Below are 23,880 nucleotides of genomic sequence, written 5' to 3'. Positions count from 1 at the left end.
ACAGCCTAGGGATGCTGAAACATTCCTTTCTGAATCACTGTTCCTGATCTTGTCTTGGGGTGGATGAGAGGCTGGACTGTATCCCTAGTGTCCATGGGTTCACTGGTCAGCCAGGGCTGTTCAGGGGAGCCTCCCTCCATTGTATTCTGCATGAAGAAGAACAGGAATTATCTCGTACTGTTCAAGCTGATGGGCACTTCCACATCCATCCACATGTGGCCTGTGGCTTAAACATGAAGCTGCTGTTGCCATATCTGTACAAAACCAGCCTGTGTCATTCCTTTCTCTTTGTGCCAGCAGTTTTGCATTTAAAATTGCTGTATCAACATTACCTACAAGCAGAGTCTCAGTGAGGATCCAGCACTGGTGCTGACAAGGCTGGGCTGTCCGGGATTAGGTTGGCTCTCAAGGTCATGCATTTACATTACATTCTGAAAACCTGAGCCCTGTATTTCTAAGGCTCTTTGACTTAATTGTATAGTTATGCTGTATATCTTAACATAGAAAAGGAGCATTAGCCCTTTGGGAGCATCTGCAAACCACTCCAAGTGTTGTTTCCTGAAGCATTATTGTTCAACATAGTGGTACTGCATGTTCAGTGATGGGATTCCAGGGATGCTCTGGGGCATGGTTCCCACCTGAAGAGAAGCACAAAGGCAATAGAATGAATGCTGAATAAATAATATGTGAAAGTAACTGGTTGGGTTTTTTTTCCAGTATATTTGTAACCAATGACAATGTTATCTGAATATTAATAGATTTTTTTTTTTACTACCTGCATGTTGAGCTGAGCTTTGATATGATTTAAGAGTACAGAGTGAGAGGATAAGACTGAAGATAATGTATCTAAATAATAATTATTGGGAAGAAATGTTGGAAAGTGTAGAAAAAACTCCAAAAAACAACCAAAAACTAACCCTCAACCAACCAACAAAATCCAACTCAAGCAACCAAACCTACACCCCCTCCCCTGACCCAGCCCCTCACTTTTGAAAATTGACTTTGAATAGCAATCACAACCAAATATTTAGTGCAGGAATGGTGAACAAGTTGTGAAAATCTGGAATAATTGTCACACAGTTGATAAGAAAATACTAAAAAATTGAGATAAACCTTTCCAGGATGTTTTGTCTCCTGTAGTCAGTGCTGTACTGCAGAGGCCAGAAAATAGCTGAATACTGTTTTTTCTATGCACAAGGTTAAATCTGACTCTTACATAACTGTATGGTTTTACATTTTGGTGTCTTAGCGTGGAAATTAATAAAAAACATAGATGTAGAGGGATGCACGTTTCTTGGTTTGAAGGGTAAGGACTAAGCACTGCCATTGTCTTGCTATCTGAATGCAGATCAAGTGATCCTTTATTTAACCATTCACCATTGTGAGTTACAATTTTTTTTTCTACCCTTTTTCTTCATTCCTTCTCTCTGTAGGAAATGTACAGCTTTAATTTAGTCTAGGTAGAGTAAATTGTACTCTATACATTACTTTCATGTGAGTAATGTAAAGTACACTTATTTATGGTGAGGCATGCTGCCCTGAACTTGGCTTCCACTAAGTTGCTAGGCTAGTACTTACTATGTATTGTCTTAGTTGCAAAATGGGCTAGAGAGAAATACACTGTGTCGGGCAAGGTTATTTTTATTTTAGGCTTCTTCCAGAGCTATGGTCTGACAAAGGGTGGAGTATCATATTGGCTTGAGTGTTTACTTCAATTCCGAATTCTCTGTTGGTCCTTTTGGATTAAAAGAGAGGTTTTTTTGCAGTGGCTTGTAGGACTTCAGCCATAGGATGTAAGTTAACTGTAATGGATTTCATTTATCCAAATCTTGCCCAAATTGCAGAGATTCCTTTTAAAGTAAAACTCAAAGTGATTTGTCTGTAAATGCTTAAGTATTCCCGTGACTGTTCTAATATTTCTGTATGCCTAGATTACTTCTATTATTAGTTAATTTGCACCAATGTCTGCTTTTTACACTAACCAATAAGCTGAGTTTACAATTATCCTGGTAATGCCTAAAAGATAATGGAACTCGACTCTGAATGTCTGTCAATAACTGGGACAGATCCTGTATTAAACTTGTCAGATGCAGAAACATGGTATCAGAAAGAGAATGCTAGTATATTCTGTGAAGTCTCACCTGAAGAGTAACTCTTACAAAAATACTGGGGCTATTCATTGCAAATATTTTTATTGTGAAATTCTGTACATATACTTCACATATTTTAAGTATAAAAGTGCAGCTTCATTTTTGGGGTGTTCAGAAAGTGCCAGTGAACCACAGGAGCGCTACTACTGGTTACTGGTACAGGAGTACCTGACGCACAGGTGGATGCTTTTATTATACTTAACCCATCGGTTCAAATTCCTGTTCTTTAAGACTCTCTCAGAAGTACTAATCTTTCCTAGGAGTGGCAGCAGATTTGAGAGTATGTCTGGAATCTTTCTGGTATGGAAAAAAGCATCAGTTACTTTGTGAGGTCTGTACCTCTGCAGACTCCTACCTTCACAGCAAACATGATGTTTTATTTGCCTGTCACCTCTCATCTCATGCTCCTTCTTTATCTTTTGATTTAGCATCAAATACTGCTTTATCTCTATAGTCTGAGGTAGTATCTCTCTTTAGATGTGATAGGGAGCTTTTGGAAGCTTTTAAGTGACACATCTGAAGGTGGGAGCCTGTGTTGTTCAGGCCAGAGTCCACAGCATTTCATATTATTACCCTTTGCACGTAGTTCACGTGGCTGCCGAGTTCGTTAATTTACTGTGGGCTGGTTGTGTAACCTCACTTCATTAAACCTCTTGGCATTGTGATGGTGCAAACTTAAAAATGACTTCTTTTCATTTACTGTGAATTATATATGAATTGCCAGTTCTTTCTTTCCCTTCTAGTCCTGTAAGGATATGAACCTGAAATCAGTTTGAATAGCAGAGGCTTAGAAACCAGCTATAGCCCTAGATATTATGGTAACTGATACTTTGTAAAAGGTTAACAAAACAAAACACTCCCTAAACCCAAAGAGTGATTGTGTGTGCATTCCTGCAGTAGGTAAATACAGGTAACTTTAATACAGCTTAAAATGAAAGTGGAGAGAGAGGGCCAGGGAAGAGATTGTTCTCCTAAGCAGCAGCAAGGCATTAAAGAAATGAGAAAAGTGGCGTGTGTCTGGGAGGGGAGTACAAGCATTTAGACTTAATATCTTTCTAACCACTGTTCTACAGTTTCTTGAGTTGGACTTAAAATGAGTAACTTGTCCTGGCAACTTGCAGAACTTAATTATCCTAGTTAAAACTCTTGTTTTGAAATATGCCTGAGAACTCAGTTGCCTCCAGCTGTAAGAGACAGAATGAATTTTAGTTGACTGTGGTTGTTGTAAGCTGCTAACTTAAGTTTTTTTCACTTAATAGCAGTTACTACTGAGCCTTTTCACAAAAGGACCTGGTTTTTGCTAACATTCAGTCATTTATTGCTCAGATTGCATGAAAGCATTGTAAACTAAGGAGAACTTTCCACATTTTGCCTTCAGCAGTTATTTCTTGTAATTAAAAGTAATAGCCAAGTGCTAGATATGAGATTTGCAGCCAAATGTTTTCAAATATCTAAATCTTTTTTTAGAGTGAGTTCTTATTTCCCATATGTATCAAACCTTACAGGCTTCTGCTGCATTTACAACGAGAAAATAGGACAAAGTACAGTGTTCTGGAGCACTCAAAGATCAAGTTGTGATTTCAATAGATTAAACTCTGTGCTGAGTACCTAACAAAGTTTTGAATTTAGTAAAATGTTTAATGCCTAAGGAACTTTATTCATTTTGGAGTCAGGAAGATCTGACAAATATTACATATCTTTACAGGAACACTTAGTCAGTCTGGATGAGCCAGCCTCGGAAGCTGGACAAGAAGCTCTGCTTAGACAAGAGCAAGCAAAAATCATTCGTTTTGAAAGGCAAGCGGAAGAGTTCCTCAATGCAGTCTTTTACAGAAAAGGTTGGTTTTAAAGGAGGGGGGGAAATGATATCTCTTGCTGTTCTTTTTGCATGCAATGCAGGTATGCAAGATCTGATGTTCAAGTTGTCGTTGTATGTTCACTGTTTTTCAGTTGTCTCATATATTTATCAAGAGTAAAAAGTGACTGTCAAATAATGTAGCAATACAACAGTGTGGGCTTGGGATGGAGGAAGAAAGTGTAAGATATTTAAACCAAATCTCTCTGTGAGAACACTGATGTTTTGCACTTTTGGAGAGATGACTCAGTTCTTACCCAGCAAAACTGCTCCCCGAAACCAATGTTTGGGTGAGTGGGTTGTTTGGAAGGAGAGGCAATTGGCAGTGGGCTGCAGTTGTTTTGTGTTTATTTTAATGGGATCAGAACTAATGCACTTTTTCTTAAAGGTCAGCAGTGTTCTCATTGTGGTCTCTAGTGATTTCCCATCCCACCTCCAGCAATCCACAGCATAAAATATTGTTGAAATAGTGCTAACAGGGATATATGGAGAATTCAAAACGTGATCAGCAAAAGAATTGAAAAATCAGTACTGTAGAATACCTTAACAACAATAACAGTAGCTCGAGGCTAGAAAATCCTCTAAATCTCTTCTGGAGAGTTATTTCAGTTAAACTGTGCTCTTAGGAAGGCACAAAACTCATCTCACTGTTTTCTACTGATCTGAGAAACATGAATCCGGAGGTTGCTTCCAAATGCATCCTGAATGAAAGTACTTATCAGTCTAACCCATGTGGGAGAAAATCTGCCAAATCAGTAATTCCAACCTGTCTGCTGGGGGACAATGAGAGGCTTCAGTTTAATAATTAGAAATTGCTGTAGCCAGTCCTCAGCCCTTCCTCCCAGTGACCAAAATATTTAAAGGTGTTTTAAGTAGATAACAGTATCTCAGCCTTTCTTTTGCAACTCTAATGAATAAATACAAACTATACATTATGATGTATTGCATAAAGTACAGAAGCGTGGTGGAGGGTAGTAAGGGTAGTTAGGGCATTACTACTGATAGTTCAGATAAAGCTTTTATTCCAAGTCTTCCTTTTTAGTGGGGTTTTTTTTTGGTTAGGTTTTTTTCTTTTCCTTTTAAGGTTAAGGTTTCCTTTTCCTTTTAGATTTGTCCCATCTCACTTGAAATCCAGAAAGGATTTAAGAAAACAAAAATCTGGAGAAAGTACACTTTTTTCCATATTACTTTTCTGGAGGGGATGGGTCGGGGGGAGGAAAGTGCAGTGCCATCAATTCAAAATTGTTTATTAAAGACTTCATCCCTTTAACATGATGCTTAATTTTTTCTGTCTGAGAAGTGCAAACTTCCCTAATTGTCAGGAAATCTTTGGCAGTTGTTATTGTGTGCTGATGAGGGGTTAACACTGTCAGATACATAGGATGATGGTAATGAAATCACTCCAGTTATCAAAGCATCTTTGGGAATCTTTTTAGTGTACTCTTGCTTTCTGTCCTGGGACAGAGCTGTGCTTGGTGCGAGAGTAATAAAGGAAGGGAGGAAGCAGGAAGTCGATTCTGAACCCTTAATGCATTGTTGTCAAGCTTAGCTGTATTTACATTGCTTGAAAGATTATTCTAAGTTGTCATAAGATCAGCAGGCACTGTCATACCAAAGAGGCCATGAGAATGGCAGAACTCTAATGCTCCTATGTTGCTCAGAGTTGTTGGCTCTCCTGGTTTCCTGCCAGCAGTTAGTTGGTTTTTTTTTTTCCTTTCCATCCTCACAGTAGCATTGGAGACTGATATTTTGTAGCCCAAGTGGATCAGAGAGAAAGCAGATCTTCTGCAAACAGATGTTTGTTGTGTCAAGGACATGTATTCATGCACTTCCATATGCAGGTAATTAGTAGAATCAGCAAACTTTCTGAACAGGTTTACTATCCATTAATCTTACATACTTTCTCTCTGTTTTGTGCCTGTGGTACTTTGACTCAGTAATGCTTCTTTGAAGTATTCATACTTCCCAGTGAAAGCAGAGTGGTAGTACCTAGTTGTCTAATGTCTAAGTGTTACTGAGTAGTACATATGAACATGGGTGCACAGTAAAGGCATGGTTCTTCTTTAGAAAGCATAGGTGCCATAGAGCTTCTGCCAGCCTCTCTTGTATACACTACAAGCACATACAAATAGTTGGCATCATTTTGATCATGCCATTATTTTGTGTCCCTCTGGACTTTCTTTGGAGCCGTTCAGATGTCCTTCAGCAGGTTATAGCAGAGAGCTTAGGTAATGGAAGGAATGTCACTGTAATGAGGGGAAGAAAAGCCTCTATGCTTCTCCAAGCTTGAGTCCTTGTGGATGATTTGAGAAGGAAGTGAGAATAAAGATGTACCTAGATTTAAGTTTGGCTCATTTCTTGGGGATTTCTTTAAACCTCTAATGTCTCATCCTTAGCAACAGTAAAACATCCTGTAGATTTTACAAGAAAGTGATTAGATATTTACATAAATGTATTGGAAGTTTGCAGCTAATAAACCCCTTTAACAATACATGTTGACTGTATAAGGTCTTACATTTAGAAACGAATATATGTTATAAAGGAATAAAAGCTAACAAAGGAATTTGGGCTTGATTAAGTATTTAAAACTCTTTTTTTTTTTTCATCAAGAAACACGGTAGCTGCTTACTGCTGCTTTCTGGTTTGTGGGCAGCTACATGCTCAGGCCTTCGTGTCAATCATCATTTTCAGATAATCTAAAGCTAGTTTGTTGGATTGATGCATTTTTCCAAAATGGTGGTAAAAGACAAATCTAATGCTGAAATGTCCCCTAAAGGTTTTGATAATGCTTCTAATAGTTCAATCTCAATAGATTACCTTCTAACCTGTGCAATTTTTTTAAAGAGGAAGTAAACACATTACTATTGTTCTGTTTTGAGAGCTGCTTTTAAAGATGTATTTGTTCTTCTGTTGCACAATTTTCTCTCAATGTTTCTTTGGAAATAGAAAATCAAACATATTGGCCGTTTCTGGACTTTTTGTGGGTTGGCTTTTTTGTTGTTTAGGGGTATTTTTGTGTTGGGTTTTTTGTTTGTATTTTTAAACCTGATTTGGTTAAAGAACACTAGCAGTGTTTGAAGTTGCAGGACTTAGCTTCTGTGATTTAGGAGTTTCAGATTTACTTTGAAATCATAAATTACTACTCATCTAAAATAGTGTTGGGTTTTTTTTTCTAATATGTTTTTGGGTTGACAACATTCCCAAATACCTTTGTATTTATGCGTTATTGCGTGTAAATAAATTCGAATGTCTACCTGTTCCATTTCACATTTCTTGTTAATAGATTTAGCATCTCTTTTAGAGAGTTATTTTTCATGTGACACATCTTGGAATTTTGTTTATACAAAAGGTGATTGGGTAGTACCTGGTGCTGCATTGATGACAATGATAGAAATGTCAAAAGGAATAGCTAGTATGGGCTGGAAGACACTTGAACGTTTGATCTTCATGTGAATTATTTTGAAGAATTGGAACTGTAGGGCTTTATTTTACAGTAAATTTGTAGGGGACTGCTGCAACACTATTCCCCCTCTGTCCCCTTGTGTAGCTGCAGGTAAGTTACCCAGTTCTTCCACCAAATAACCACTTGAATTAATTTTTTTTTAAATGATCTTACTTGCTTGGTTGTTTTCTTTATAAATCTAGCTCTCCTTTCCATTTCCACACCTCTTAGAGGTCTGGTCGAGTGTGTCTATACTTGAAAACAAAAGATGAGATTACATAACTCTCTTAGGAAACTGTTATTTTGGGAAGGTTATGCCAGAATCAGCAATGGTTCTTGTTCATGTGTCCTTAGACTAAAGTACATTTGCTACCAAAACTATTTTATCTTTGGCTTTCATATTTTTTCCCTAGATTTTTTTTTTAAATAACCAATGACATAATATAAAAGCTGTTTTACTTAAAGTGCTTCCTTAAAAAAAATCTCTAATGTTTACAGACAGTCCTAGGGTCTCTGACCCTAATATTCCCCTAGTGGCCCGTGAGATCATGCAGCGAATGATCCGACAGTTTGCTGCTGAATATACCTCAAAAAATAGCTCTACTCAGGACTCCAGCCAGCCCAATAGCACAAAGAACCAAAGCCTGCTGAAAGCATCTCTGGTCGCCTCCTCTCCCACGGCTGCAACTGCTCAGAACCCTGTGCTCAGCAAACTTCTCATGGCTGACCAAGACTCACCTCTGGACCTTACTGTCAGAAAGTCTCAGTCAGAACCTAGTGAACAAGGTAGGACTCTTACCAGTCTTTTGCATCCTACAGTGATCCATTAATGGCATTCCTGTTGCAAAACCAGACCATTAGAAGTTTGCACTTTTACGTAACATGTAAAGTGGAAAAGTGGTAGATGTCTCTACAATAAAATAATGACTAGCTAGGTGTGGCCAGGAGACAAGGGATGTAGGCCCATAGATAGGGAGTGATTTTTCTGAAGAAGGGCAAAGGGGATGGACATGCTCCAGACTCTGGGGACAAGTGTGCTGTTCCTCCTGGGAGCTGCACGGAACAGGCTGCCAAAATAGACCGTTCACTTGCTGATAAGGCAAGTTCACGTGGTCGTGAAAACCACAATGTTGTCTCCTTTCTGAGGATCAGTACACAGGCAGCCTGAAGGGCTGATGTATTTTCTTTCTAGTCATAGTGTGAAAACAGTATCTTTTAAAAGTCTGTGAGAAATTGCTTTGTGAAGACTGTAAAAACGATGCCCATGAACTGTACAAAACTTCCAGGTTGATGCGTTTGGAAGAAATGTCTCTCTTCTGCCTTAAAAATAGATTTGTTCTGCAGAGCACAGATTGAATAACTTGTAACAGTGTTGCAGAGCTTGTTTTAATTTGAAAACCTTCCTTTCCATCAAAAGTGATTTTTAAGAAGCAAATTCTGTGAGTGGTTGTAGTGTGTGATTCTTCTTTTCTTTTTTTCTGAAGCTGTTGAATAGAGGTTAACATAAGTCTATCCCACCAAGAGGGTTACAATTACCCCCTTTACCCTTCTTTAGAAATGTGTTAATGTCTGAAATCATTTTATCAAATACAAAGTAGGCTGTCCATCCTAAAGTGGAACAGATGCCTTTAAAAAAAGTCTATTGCTAGCTATTACAGCATTGTAGGTATCCCTTTGTTATTTGAACTTAGGCTTATGAAGCCTTTTGTAAAAGGGTTAATTTAAGGTGTCCAACAATACTGCAGCGTGGGTGTCTGGACACTTACTGCATGTATAGCACGCACTGAAAGTTGTTGCCACACTTCAGTCACAAAACTGCAGTGAAAGGTTATATGGTGTCTTAAAATGAGGACGTGTACATTCATCTGAGAGACATTTGTTTCTAGCTTATTTCTTATAAAATGTGTTCTGTGAATGTCTTTTGCATATGTGTTTATAAATGTTAAACTGTTCTCATTGTGAAGCTGCTTGCTGGAAGAGAGAGGGAGAGAATCAGTTTTGCTCCTGTTCTTAGCTAAAGGACTGTCCAGTGAGGAAATCATGTATGTGAACTGCGCTTCAGCTACCGTGTTATGAAAAAGCTCTAAGATAATGTGTAATGTTCATAACACTTGTTATGGAATTAGAACATGTGCAGATTAACTTATACAGTAATCTGTTTGCTGATGCAATTAAGGTTTTGCCAAACTTGATAATGAGAGATTCAAGAGGCTGTTGGGAAAGACTCCTAGTTCTGCATATTGTTACATTTCTGTTCTTGTGGGCTGAGGAGAACCCAGGTAGTTGTAAACTTCTCTGTGGGGTACAATGCTGACCCTGCTTGATCTCAGAGACTTCTAGGGACCCTTCTGATGGAGGACGCGTGGATGCAAGTGTCTCTGGCAGCAGCCCGTGCTGTTTAGTGTGGCCCCTTGAAAAAGAGGTGCTATTTAATCCTGTTTCTGTATCTTGTGGATGCTTAAGTGTTACTCAAAAGGAAAACTGAATTCTCTGCTTGCTGAAGTTTGGGTTATGGTGTGTTCCCAAATGCAGTAGGTGGAACAGCTTTCTGTAAGTTAATTCTAGTTCACTGTTTATCTTAGGGTTTTTTTCTCCATATGTCAAATGAGAACTTTAAGCAATCTGAAAGCCATCTTACATTGTTCTGGTTCTGGGTGGTATTTACTTGATTAGATGGAATCAGTGAGACACTCTGAAATGTCTCTAGTTTACCTTGCCAACAGGTTTCATTTATCTTTGCCTCATAAACTCTCTTTCAGGATTTTCAGGAATCTCAGATGGCTGTGCTGCTTCTATGACAGTGTTGCCCTAATTAATATGTCCAGAACTTCAAGTTGTTTCAGTGCAGTGGGAGCAAGGCTTTTCTAGCAAAAAGTGCTCTTTTCTGTTGCCTAGAAATGCAGAGTTTATATAAGGGCTTGGAAAAGAGCATGAGTGAGTGTGAGGAAGTGCCATTAGTGAGAATGGAAGAAGCAGACTAGCAGGAAAACCAATTTGGTATGTGGAAGAAGAGAGAAAGTAAAATGGCACAATAGGGAGGGCAAAGGGAGGGGCTCTGCCAGTAGGGACTCATTGGAGGCATGGAAAAAAAAGTGAAGCTAGCTATCAGGTGTGGAGGACTCTCACATTTATATGTGTGTGTTCCTTTGAAAGTGAGTTTCCAATATGAGATTCTCAGTGAATTTTCTTACAGAGATTTGGATTTTAAAAAGTTCAGATACTGGTTTCAAGTCCTCCTTAGGAGGGGAATATCTCAGGAGTTTGAGGAATGTCTTGTTTTTGGGGCTGTTGAGGGTTAGTTATGTGACAGACTGTGTTGCATCCTGAACTGTCATTTGCTGGTCGTCTTTTGTTCTGTGGCTCTTGTCACAATTGCACTTGCAATTTTACCAAATTTTGTTATGACAAAGGTCTTCCAAGGTCTGTGTTGAAGTCACTTGTAAGCCAAAGTGCAAACAAATCCAAGCCTTAAAATGCTTAAAAATAAAACAAAATAGAAAATGCTGTGTGCTAAATATGGCTGTAGCCCAAAGGCCTTGTTTTGTCAAGGGGCAACGTGGCTGATCCTGTTTCTTCAAACACTGAAGTAATTTTTTTATCTCTACAGACGGTGTGCTTGATTTATCCACTAAGAAGAGTCCTTGTGCCGGCAGCACCTCTCTGAGTCATTCTCCAGGGTGCTCCAGTACTCCGGGAAATGGGTAAGAGAAAGCAACTTACTATGACCTTTTAAAGCTGTCTTTTACTAAAAAAACGCGTGCTTATCTCCTCTTAATTTCAACTTACTTTTGGTGTTAACCCTTCAGAGTAATGTAATGTTTTTCAACTTGTACCTTTGGTAAATACCTTCATCCCACCTGCAAAATAAGAGTTGTTGCAAACAGACAGGTTTAAGAGCTCTAGTATATGTTATTTTGTCCAATTTAGTGCTTAGCTGAAGATCTTTCCATTACTGGCTTCTTGGGTTTGATGATAAGTGATGTTCTGTGGAGATGCAAGTTCAGTTAAAAGTATGAAGAGTCTTAGAGGCTTTGCAAAATAATTGAGATTTCATTTCACTCAGGGGAAAGACAGCAAAGAGAAAAGTTTATTTTACTGGTACCAATGGTTTGAGTGATGAACCAAGCTGAATTAGGTTTAAACCACAACTTCAGAAAAGGGAACGGGTGGGTTGTGTCTGGTAGTTCAGAAACCTTTAAATATGGCTTTTTGGATTTGTGATTGTACTGCAGCACTGGACAAGTTTTGGTTTTGGTTTTTAAATAATACGTGGTTTACTAGTCTTGACTTAATTAGTTCAAGGTGTGGAAGAATGTTATAGCAACAATACTTCTTTAAGGTTCCATATTCCTAATGGTCACCGTTTGCCTACACTTAGAAACCCTTTACTCTTAGCTAGGACTGAGTTAATTGTGCTGGAGAGGTTGACTGGGAGTAAGATGGCTTTGGAGCATTGATGGGAGAATTTTTGTCTTGAAGCTACTGTGAACAGATACTTTATTAAACTACAGAAACAGACCATTATTTAAACTGCCATTTAATTGCTGGATTTAGCTTTACAATAGACTTTGAAAAACTAGAAATTTTAAACTAACAACCCCCCAGCACCAATCCCATGTACTACTAACAACTGATTTAACTTCTGCACTTTCTTTGGAAAAACATTACCGTCTCAGCTTTCTCCCTTCAAGATGACTTTTTCCATCTAATATTTCTATTAATACAATATTTCAATCCTTGTTTAAAAGTCAGACAATACTTTTTCACAATTCTTTAGTGTAAACTTTCCCCACCAGCTCTTCTCTTTTAATTCTGGACAGGTTATTACCAGCTTTATTTTCCTAGGAAGGTAGCTGAAGCCACTGAGGCTGCATATTGTTTGTTCCCTTGTTTGCGTATCAAGTGAGGGCCAAAGTTCAACACACAGGGAAGATGGGGCCAGCTGCTGGCACTGTCCTGATGGACCAGAGAGGATGCAGAGTCCTGGCACCTGTAGCAACTTGTACAGGTGTGTGGTACATGAGGGTGAGCAGAGTCTGGCTTGCAGCAGTGAAATCAGGTGTGACTTTCTGTCTGAGCTAGCTGCCGATACAACATTTCTTTAGGTGTAGCAGCACTGGGGCGTGTTCTGATGCTGGTACTGGCTGTAGAAGGGGCCGAGAACGCACACTGCTTGAGAGAGTTCTCTGGGATAGCAAACTTTGATTTCTCTGGATTTTGTTTTGGAACCTTGTTGACTCTTGTTACCCGATTCAACTGTGACCTCTTGCATCCTGGGGAGAAGCTTGCAGCACGTGTATCAAGGACTGTGTATGTTACATGCCAGGTCCTTTGAGTGGATGTCTTTTTTTGCAAAGACTTTTTTTTAACCCCAATGTGAGGTTAAAGAGAATAATGTAGCTTTTTCAGTAGCACGTATCTTATCCTTCAGTAACACTGACTTAGCTAGAGGACTGTACAGCTGTATAGCCTCCCAGAGCATTTAAATCACTTGCTAGTCTCTTTGTCAATCTGTGTGTTGAACATGGAGAAGTTTGGAAGTGGATTTTGAAACTAGTGTGACTTAGTTACTACAGGGGACCAAGCAAGCAAAACATGAAAATACACGCGTTTCTCTGCAGTGGTAGTACTTTGTGCTATGGAAAGAACACTTGTGAGGAGAGAAAAATGGTAAAAAATACATCCTGGTTTTTTTTTTTGCTTAGCTATTTCTTTTTTTCCCAGCCATGCAAATATATCAAACGAGAATCAGGGACGTATGTATACGCAGTTAGTTGTGAAGGGAACACTTTGGTAAGTGTAGTGGAATGCAGTGTTTGTGATCTGCAGCGTCCCAGCATTCATATTTGATGCTTAAATGAAAGTCAAGCAAATACCTTTGAGGCCTGCTATGCATTGTGTTTGAATCCTGAGCAGCAATTCTTCCATGTGATGTAAGCGAACACCAAGGTTTCCCCCATGCGTAGATGCTGCAGGTGGCAGTTCCATTTGCATGTTGAATACGTTGCACTTTGGCTTACTCTTTTATTACTGTACTTGTTTAGTGGTAACGTCACACCAGTAACACAGTTGTGTGTAGCTCTATGGCGATTGATTACTACTTTGTAATTAAGGTGCTATTTCCAGACGCTTGCGCGAAGTCTTTTCTACTCCGAGAATTTGTGAACCCAACCAGAGACCAGCCAACAGGTTTCATTTTTCTTTGCCCAAAAAGCTTCTCTTTTTTTTTTTTTTTATGAACAAGTTTTAAAACTGACTGATGCTGAGACTTAAAATAAAATTAAAATTAAAAAAACCCCACCCAACCAAATTTAGAGAAAAGTAAATAACACAAAAAGTGATGTTACCCAAGCAAGGCCTTCTAATAAAGGAGTGGCCCCCTCACCCATCCCTCCCTACCTGTGCAAGTCCTGCTCACATCAGTTTCCTTCCATCCAATTAGGCGACCTGGGAGACCCAGCCAGCACCATCCGGAGGGACTACAGAGTGGTGATGGGGTACCTCCAAGAAGCTTGCAGGATGGAACCAGGGAAGGTTATGGCCATTCCACATCTCTTAAAGTACCGCTGGCTCGATCACTCCAGATTAGTGAAGAACTGCTGAGCAGAAACCAGTTTTCTACGGCTGCCAGCCATGGGCCATCTGGACTACAGAATCATGGACAGCACTTAATATTATCCAGGGAGGCTTCTTGGGCAAAACCACACTACGAATTCAATTTCAGCCGCATGAAATTCAGGGGAAATGGTGCACTCAGCAACATCAGTGACCTTCCTTTTCTTACAGAAAACTCTGCCTTTCAAAAAATGGCACTTCAAACTAAACAGGATGGGAAAAAGGACGTGAGCCATTCGTCTCCTGTGGATTTAAAGATACCACAAGTTCGAGGCATGGACCTTTCATGGGAGTCCCGCACTGGTGACCAGTACAGCTATAGCTCTTTGGTAATGGGTTCACAAACGGAGAGCGCGCTTAGCAAAAAGTTAAGGGCTATCCTTCCAAAACAAAACAGGAGAAGTTTGCTGGATGCTGGACCAGATTCCTGGGGCTCAGATGCTGAGCAGTCTACCTCTGGACAGCCATATCCCACCTCAGATCAAGAGGGAGATCCTGGCTCCAAGCAACCTAGGAAGAAAAGAGGGAGATACAGACAGTACAACAGCGAGATACTAGAGGAAGCAATCTCTGTGGTTATGAGCGGGAAAATGAGTGTTTCCAAAGCTCAGAGTATTTATGGGATCCCCCACAGTACACTGGAGTACAAAGTTAAAGAGAGGCTGGGCACTTTGAAAAACCCTCCAAAGAAAAAAATGAAATTAATGAGGTCGGAGGGGCAGGATGTTTCAGTAAAGATTGAATTAGATCCCCAGGGAGAAGCAGCACAAAGTGCGAATGAATTGAAAGATGAGTAGGGATGTTGTAGAGTGCCAATTACTTTGCAAACTGGGTGAGCACTACTGCATAGTTCAACCACCACTGAGCACACCTGATTCTCCCGTTTACTGCAATGCTCTTTCCTTTGCAGTTCAGCACAGACTTGTGCGGAGACAGGTGAAAGGTGTGCTCTGAATGTCACATTTGTAAATTTTTCTAGCCTGGTATGGTGCAGTTCCCTTCCTTCACCTGCCCACTACCCCCCCTTTTTTTCCCTTTTATTTTTTTCCTCCTTTTTCTTTTGCCTTTTGCATGTTTCTCTGTAATACAGAGTTGAGTTACCTCACAAAGAATGCAGGTCTGTGGAAGTGGACGTCTTGCCTATGTAGAGCCTGCCTGAACTTCTGGTGTTGGATTTTTCATGTCTGCTTTTATAGAAATAAGTCCACTTTGTTAAACTTGATACACTCCTAAACCCAGGCATTTTTCAAATGAGAATCAGACTGTCATTCTTCAAAATGTTTCAGAAATCTTTTTTCCCCCTCCTTTTCTTTGATCCAGTTGATTCAAAAGGTTTAAGCTAAATCAAGTTATTGAGAAATGGTACCTCTCTTGAACTCAGAGCTTTGTTTATTAGATGTGTAATCAATTGGGTCTCATTAGGCACTCCACTATTTTCTTTCCAAATTAAACATACTTGCCATTCACTGTCTGCTTAGTGCTCACCCGGAGGGGAGGGGAGGGAAATCTCGCATACACTACCTTCAGAATATGTCAGTTAATTATTTGTAACACTACCTTCGCTGTAATTTTGTTTGATATTTTTGAAGGGTGATATTTAGACTCACCTGCTTGAGGATGTAGCCTTATCTCACGGAAGACAAGCTTCTCACAGTCAGGAGCAGTCAGGGTACACTAAATGATGTATTAGGGTATGCCTCATTATAACGAAACTATGGTTCTTTGTGACCATTATGCTTTTTACAGACTTGATTCTGAGTTTACTAAACTATGTGGTTCCAACAACTAGTTTAAATGACTCTGATCTGGGGAAGGGGGATTTGTGTAACAAACTACTGTGATATTGCAAAAAAAGAAAAAAAAAAAAAGGAAAAAAAAAAGCCCAGAAAACGGTATCTCCAACGTTACAACCTCAGTAGTCTGCCCAAATATCCACATTAGTGAAGGAGCTTGTTAATGTTCAGGGAAGAAGTAAAACACTGGTAGCCTGATGTGTTTCAGGCTCAGCATCATATCTATCTGTAATACTGTCAGGGTCGAACACTCAGTGAACGGGTGTGTCCTTTTTAAATATTACAGTTGCCAGTAGCAGGAATTAATCTGAGTCCTGCTTTTTTTTGTTGTTGTTTTTATTTACTCCGTTTTGATTGTGGTAAACCACTAGCACATGCTAGAATAAGCATCTAAACACCGTAAAAGCACTCCGTAAACCGCAAACCCAGTTGTGTTCGGTAGGGCGATATCCTTATCGCTGTTGGGAGATCCAGGAGAAGTTTTGTACAGAACTTTTATCTTTGATACTTTCTGCAGGAGTGGTCAGTAACTAGGTGGAGCTTACTGGACTTAACCACAACGTGACCAAATCGGAATTGCTGGTTCTTCAGGTAGAAACAATTTGGTCTTAATCTGTGCAAAAGGTAGACAGAATGACCATTATTTTTGTTTCTTTTTCCCCATTTGCACAACCAACAGAAGCATTGGAATTTTTGTGTGAGAGCATTAAGTGATGTCAGTGATTTGAAAGTGGTTTCTCAAAGTTCATGGGAGGGTGGCCTAGGTAGCCCTAGGGAGGCTGAATGACTTGGGCAACAGTTGATTCTATTAGCCTCTCCCCCTCCTCAGCAACTTCATGTTTTCAAAGGTTAGGCACACCATTGCTGTTGTTTTAAATATGCACCGCTCATTCCCGGAACGGACTGGGCATTTGGCCCCAAGTATACTTTGTTTTTGTTTACTTAATATATTTTTAGTACTCAAAAATCCTGGTTCCTCGTAGCTCTCTAGTTGTTATCTTGGCATTTAAAGCAGTTTAAGCTCAATAGCAGTATATAAACTCTGCAATACGTTCCAGTGTAGCTGGTGATTGCAATAAAGGCACAGTTAAGCGTGTGGTTTCATCTGCTGTTGGAGGTTACGGTAGGAAGTTTGCTGCAAGTTGAAAAAAAGAAAAGGAAAAAAATAACACAGTTCTACTGTTCAGAGAGGTTTAACCTTTTGGAGTTGTCTTTATTTAAGCAACATGAGTTGAGTTTTATAAAACTTGTCACTGTAGTGTATGTGGAGTGCTCATTTTACTAACCTAAATATTTTGTATGTGTATGTTTAAGTGGGTGACAATCGTGCAGCAGAAGAATGGTGTGCCTACCCTTTAATGCTGCAGTTTTAAAAGAGAATTTGTCTTGTCATTTCAGACTGTAGGCTAAGAGTTGTAAATAGATAGTGAGAAGTTGAGTACTCTTTATTTGCTTTGGTTAGAAAGTGGATTTAAAAAAACCCACAGAAACAAACCGACAACAAACCAAACGCGTAACTTTCTCAGTTCAAATGTCCTGAGACCTGAAGATTGTAATCCTCACGTCTGCAAAGCTTTGAAACACAACACTTTGATCTGTGATTAACTTAATATTCAGGTAATCTTTCCTTCTTCGAGAAGCTTTTGAACAACCGTATTTCCTCCAAAGGTCTCTGTTTGAAAAGGAAAAAAAAGAAAAGAAAAAGACAAAAAAAAAAGAGTGTAGATTATTTTTTAAGCACTAATTGCATTACGTTGGTAACTGCAATATGAAATAGCCATTATTGTTTTGTGAAGCATGGTTGAGATTAGTTAGTGGTCCCTTTTTAAAATTTCATGAGCCTCTCAAAAAAGAAAAACAAATTTAAAAAAAAGCTGCTGAATATTCAAAAGATATATATTTTACCTTATTGTAGGTTTTGTAAATTTAGTCTGTAATATTCAGGTGCACCTTTTAATGTTACCTTTTTGTTTCCAAGTCCCACCTAAGGTATTTTCTCTGAGGTGATTCATCACGTGAGACTAGTATCACTCCGAGTGCTGCAGTGATCACTAACGTTTGGTTTCCTTTCCCACTACGGATTCTTTACAGGCGCTTTCAGTGTAGCTGACTAGTAGTGTTTGGGATCATTTTAAATATATGATTGGAATTAATGTTTGTCCATTAGCATGCTTAATTTTCTGCTGACCAGCAGTTTGCATGGCCAAAATCCCTGGTTGACCATATTTTGGTGTAGGAAGGTGTGATTCACTGCTGTCTTTGTAACAAAAGCCTCGTTTCTCATGTTATTTCTGGTAAGTGGATGCTTATGTTACTTGGATCACTTGGACAGGAGAGAAGGTTTAAAATCTTGCTCCTGCTGCTCTTTTGAGACCGCATTGACATGTAACGTAGACAAACTGCAACCCTGTAAAAAGGAGAGGTCGTTAGGAGGAGGCCTTTCGGGTATTTTCGTCACTAGTTTTCGCTTAATCCCGAGAACGTCCATCCGATGTAGTTATTGGACTAAACAGTATTGTTGTGTACTACGTTGATGTAGCTGACAAGGCCTGACAGCAAGAAACTGTGAATAATATTTGTGGCAGTCTCTGAAAACTAGTTTTTCAGTCCAAGTATCATGAAGGAGAATCCCTCTCCCCGACCCCATCCTAGAAAAGTAATTTTATATTTTGTGTGTATAAAGTTTGAAGAATCAAGTTTCATATTGTACTGAAGTTTAGGTGTCGCTTGGTAAATCTTTGCTGCAGCATATAATTGAAGATGAGTAAGGCTTAGTGTGGTAGGGGTCCTGGTGTGGAGTTAATTATCGTACAGTTCTGGTGAGAAAGCCCAACATGTATGAAATGTGTCCTTTTTTTAATTCTTATTTGGACTTGTAAGATGTAAAAGTGCTTTTTTAGAACTCTGACCTATTACAAACTATTACCTCACTTTCAGCCAGCTGGATCCTCATTCCACAGTGTTGTAGGCATTATTGTGGCCGTAATGCTTGAGTACAGATACAGAGTTGAACATTTCCAGGTAGATATTGTAGGGACACGTTTCTGGGCTCGTCTGGTTTTTTTTCCCTGTCAAAAGGTATTTTATTTTCCAGTCATTCCCTGAGGTGTTTGGTTTTTGGGTTTTTTTTTAAAGGCTCGAGACAGTTTCCTTTAGAATTTCTCTTTGTTTTATCCCCATGTTGTGCGGGAGAAGTTGCTGTGTGAGCAATACAGGTTTGCCTTTACGTTCTTCTTGTTGCAGAGCTCATAATTTAACGCTTGCATCACCAACCCTATTGCTAGACCTGAAGTAAAACTCTGAATTTTCACGACGGTTGGAAAGCAAATGATTTTTAACAATGCAGGTGTACGGGTAGGACAGTGCCTCTAGTAGGGAAACACGTTCAGCTTCTGTGTTCTGACACAACTCTTATACCACCTTTGTTCTAGAGTTTCCATTGCCTGAGGATATTTGTAAACATAGGAGGCGACTGCACATGTGTTGAGATCGGTTAAGGGCACACACGGAGTAGTCTGTGCTTTGTCTTGTGGCAGGCTGACATTGGAGTCTAAATATTTCTTTCATGAGAACCCAAGAGTACGTTGCCTTCCCTTGGAAATTCGTAGGAGCTGACAAAGGGATGCAGGGGCTTTAGGGTTGAGTAGGCTTTGGATAGATTGGAACAACTTTTTTGTTCTCATCAAATTGCTTTTTATGTCTTCTGCAATGATTGTTATTCAGACAAAACTGGAATTGCCATGTGTTTCTTCCCAGTTTGCTTTGAAGTGATGCTCTTAAGATGTCCTTGAGTCTTAGGAGAAGAACACGGTGTCCAGGGAGTGAAGGGAACACTGTGCCCTTCCCTTATTTCTCAAAAACAGTGCGGCAACATCTGTAATGTAAAGAGCTCTTTCTTCGGTGAAGACAGAATTTGAACTCGTCGGTGTGAGAATGCACACGCTTGTTGCAGTCCAAACTCTTACGAAGGCAAAATTATTAACCTGTACTGAAAGCTTTGTCACAATACTTAAATGGCTTAACTTCTCTGTCAAACGTTAAGAGGTAGAACAAGAAGGATCGTTTCCTTTGTTCTCATGAGGATCAGAACCTCCTAGGTTTTCCCCACAAATGTTTCAAGAGCTAAGTGTAATTTCAGTCTAGGTCGATGTTGCTTTTTCGTGGCACCAGTAGATAATGTTGACCAATAATGGTTTAAAACCCTGTACCTAAAAAAATATTACATTTTGGGACTAGTTTTGGTACTATAGAGGTTTCCACTCCATCTCAAATTATGTCAGACTCAGCAACTAGAGCCTTCAGAAACCTGTAAATCTGCACTGCTAGTAATGTGCAGTTGTGACGGATGTAGCAAGTAAAAGAACCACTGCAGTTATTAATGTCTAACTACCCAGTGTCTAACACGATGTACTGTGATGATCACTAAACAGAGGGATACTGTGGACTCAAAATGATCTTTAGAGCCACTCCACTGGTACCAGAAAAACCTGTAAGTAGTTAGAGCATTGCAGTACCTGTCTCTTTCCCTCTCTCCTGTTCTTGCTTTGACTGGGGCCGAGTCTCTCTACCAGTGTTACAGCAGCAGTTTTTGGATGTCACGTCCGATGGAATTACGCCTATATTTCAGGTATTGTTGTGAAGACCTTCCTATTAAGAGAGCTTTATTTAATCCTCACAAAAATCTCTTAGCCCAGCTGCAAAAGCAGTTTTCCTGGGTGACTTACTAGGAGGAAGGTTTTTTCTTCACCCCGTCCAGGGCATTTCATTCACCCTCTTAAAAACAAAACATGCCTGCCCCTGTGTTAGTCTCTACTGAACGGGTAAGTGTCATTCAGGAGAACTCAAGACGACGGCTCTACTTTAGGGAGCAGGGATTAGGACACAGATTATGTTCTGATTGGAGCAGAAAAAGTTAATGTCAGGAAACATTTTCGATAGTCATCAGTTAGTACAGCCTAACTTCATGTTTTTTCCTACTCAGAAGTAACATAGACACTACTAACACAGTTTATCAACTACTTGGTGCTACATTTCTCAAATATTTTTGCAGAGAATATTTTTTATGCCTGCGTGAAAGCACGTAAATCTCACTGTCACTATAAAAAGCACTTGTCTGACCTATTCTAAAGTACCAGAAAAGGGATAAATAACTGCAGCACTTTTTCTGTTACAATGCCAGAGTCTTAATTAAATCTGGTCTTCAGGTTATGAGGTATTTTAAACGTACAATCTAGGATCACTAATGGCTTTTCAGGTCAGATCACAGGTTCTCTTGGGATGCTAATCTGTCTTTTAAAGACTAGTACAACAAAATACTCCGAAGTTCAGGCAGGGGATGTATATATACATGCCTGATATTTTTAACTAATCATTTCAATAGGCCATTTCAGGGCTTGACATTTGGAATCTGGGGCGATGGGTAGGGAAAGGGAAGTTTTCCAAACCGAAAACTCATTTTGGACCATTGTTTAATGCTCAGTTTGAAAACTTCTATCACAAGAAAAACAGGTAGGGATTCTTTCTCCCTTCTGCCTTCAGGGAATGAGTAGTATTTAGAATCTCTGGCTGAAATTCAAGCCTTTTTACCATGTAAATTTTTAATATAAACTCATTGACGTGCTTTTTACATCTGAGGACTGAAAATGGATCTTAATGTTTAAGTTGTGGAACGGTATATTTCTTAAATGAAGGGGGAACATTAAAAAAAATAAAAATAGATTAGAATACCAGCATTAGCGAGCTTAAGGAATTTTAGTATGTAATAGCAAAGCATAGCAAAGTATTTGATTAAAAAAATTAATCTTGAATTGCTAGTCTGTAACTAGGTGCATTCTAATTTAGCAGGTGAATATTCTTTACTTATGGATATATGATGGGCTTTTTGCAAATAGAAACCTTTATCCAAGTCCCACGTGTTGCTTGTACTGATGGGATGTATGCTTACAGCAGCTTACTGCTGCTTTAAAATGTATAAAATATGTTTTGAGTGTTTGCTCATAACTCTTTCTAACCTCCACTTGTTAAATTGTCAGACATTGGTATTTTATCAGTCCGCAGTGTAAGTTTAAACTAATGTTCTTAGGAATCCAACTTGTACACACACTGTTTAAAAACCCTCAGGGACGGTTTACACACTATCCTCACTCAATTCAGGTACTTGTACTCTCTTCTTAAACCTAGCAGTGACTTGTATTTTGTTTTGCTTTTCTTTTGACGTGCTGATAGCACATCCTTGATGAATGTCAACTTAAAACTCAGTTCAGGTATCCAGGTATAACTCAGCCAAACGGATTTTAAAGCTGCATATTTACTCTCCAGCACACAGTGCCTCAGACACTTATAGTGGCATTCTGTATATTCAGTTATTACTACTGAGCAGATCGCGTGGGGGTTCCTGGTATGTATTGTAAGAAATTCCTATGTATATTATATAATATGTATTATATTATATACATATATAGTATATATGTTATCTTAAACTTATATATTTTAAAATGCCACTACTAGCCAGCGCAGCTAAAAATGAAATACATTCCCAACTGCCTCTGCCAACGGCAGGGGCAGCTTCTTAACGTGGCTCTTGCTTCTCTCTCTCACCATAACTACTTCTAACCTCAAGCACGGGCCCTTGGCTGTCTGACCTCTACACTCTAGTTATGCAATGTCCTTAGAGAATTCTGTGCACTGGCCACTGTGATGGAAACCAATGGGCCGGGAGTGCTTTGAGCTTATTAGTAATTGTTCTGCCAAAGTTGGTGTCTGTACGACAAGCGCGTAAAGCTGTCAGGTAAGGAGCAGAGGTGCGAGCGGCCGCGGGCGGAGGGGAGGGCCAGGCCCTCCTCAGGCGGCTCCGGGATGCGTTGGCACTTAGTGGCTGCAGCGAGGGGCCCGGTGCGGAGCGCCAGAGGCCAGCCTGCCCGCTGCTCTGCCCGGTGGCTGCTGCCGGGCGCCAGGCAGCGCCACCTCTGCCTCAGTATCTGACGCTTTACCGCAAAAAGTCTTCTCCTTCTATTTATGTGACCCATAGTCTTTGAAGAGTATGGAAAACGGCATTTCTCTCTGACCTCTAGAAGTTCAAGTGTCATGGGAAAAGAAATAAACACAGGAACCCCCCCCTTTACTCTGATGGACCTCATTTCAATATACTGTTTACAGTTTGACGGAATTGTATAATTTAATATTTCTCTTGTACTGTAGTTTATATTTATTTACAGATTTTTTTTGTACTGTGTGATTTGAATTTTTTTGGTTCCTTGCTATGATCAATGTTTTATGTAGTAGAGCACTTATGATCACAAATTAAGGTTGGTTTTTTTTTTTTTGGTTTGATTGCACTACATTAATTTTTTTAATGCAGTTCTGATTTTTTGACTGGACTAAATAAGCTGTGTCTTAATGTATGTGATAAGTACTTTTAAATTTTTATTTCATGTGGTCCATTTATTTTTTGCATTGTATGTCAAAGCGCTGATTCTCTTGTTGTGCATGTGTAAGACTTAATGGCTCCATTGTATTATTTGACCATGTCATTTTGGAAACACATTCCCAGCTGTAACGTTGTGTATGGTAGTTTTCACTGGATGCTAGACTTTTCAAAACCACTATTCTTCTAATAAATTTTGTTGTGAAAAACTTGAAGGGGTTCCAATTCTGTTGTTTCCAGCGTGCTCTCTGACACGGGGTTATCAAACGGGAGCTCTCGCCGGGCCGCAGGGGCAGGGGAGGAAGTGAAGATAGCTGGTACACCAGCTGCCAGCCCAAGGCTCCCCTGTGCAGCCTCTGTGCTCCCTTTGGTGCTCATCCGCAGTAGTGTTGGTGATTAAAGCTGCTTTAGCAGCTGGGCAGGGAATGCCTGTGAAAGCTGAAACGCTGTCTCGCAGCAGCCCGCTCCCATCAGCTCCCGTACGCGAGTTTGCTCCTCTCTGCCGGCTGCCTTCATTTCTTTTGTGATAAATAATTTATCCAGTGAAGAACAAACAGTCTCTGACCAAAAAAAAGCCCAGAACAAAAGGCACTGTAAGCTTG

The 23,880-nt window shown here is 39.6% G+C and overlaps 1 protein-coding gene across 1 annotated transcript in view; it reads left to right on the top strand.

Annotated features, from left to right (window-relative positions):
• The window catches only part of LCOR (ligand dependent nuclear receptor corepressor), a 60,753-nt gene extending 37,260 nt beyond the window's left edge, over nt 1-23,493 (top strand). Inside the window, exons 4-7 of the mRNA XM_062001916.1 lie at nt 3,856-3,988; nt 7,946-8,233; nt 11,055-11,148; nt 13,890-23,493. Coding sequence (XP_061857900.1) covers nt 3,856-3,988; nt 7,946-8,233; nt 11,055-11,148; nt 13,890-14,859 — 1,485 coding nt within the window. The 3' untranslated portion in view covers nt 14,860-23,493. The remainder of the gene's footprint in view (nt 1-3,855; nt 3,989-7,945; nt 8,234-11,054; nt 11,149-13,889) is intronic.
• Nucleotides 23,494-23,880: the final 387 nt, after the last annotated feature.

Source organism: Colius striatus, chromosome 8 (genome assembly GCF_028858725.1).
Source record: "Colius striatus isolate bColStr4 chromosome 8, bColStr4.1.hap1, whole genome shotgun sequence".
NCBI classification, from domain to species: Eukaryota; Metazoa; Chordata; class Aves; order Coliiformes; family Coliidae; genus Colius; species Colius striatus.
This window is presented reverse-complemented; position numbering and strand designations above follow the sequence as displayed.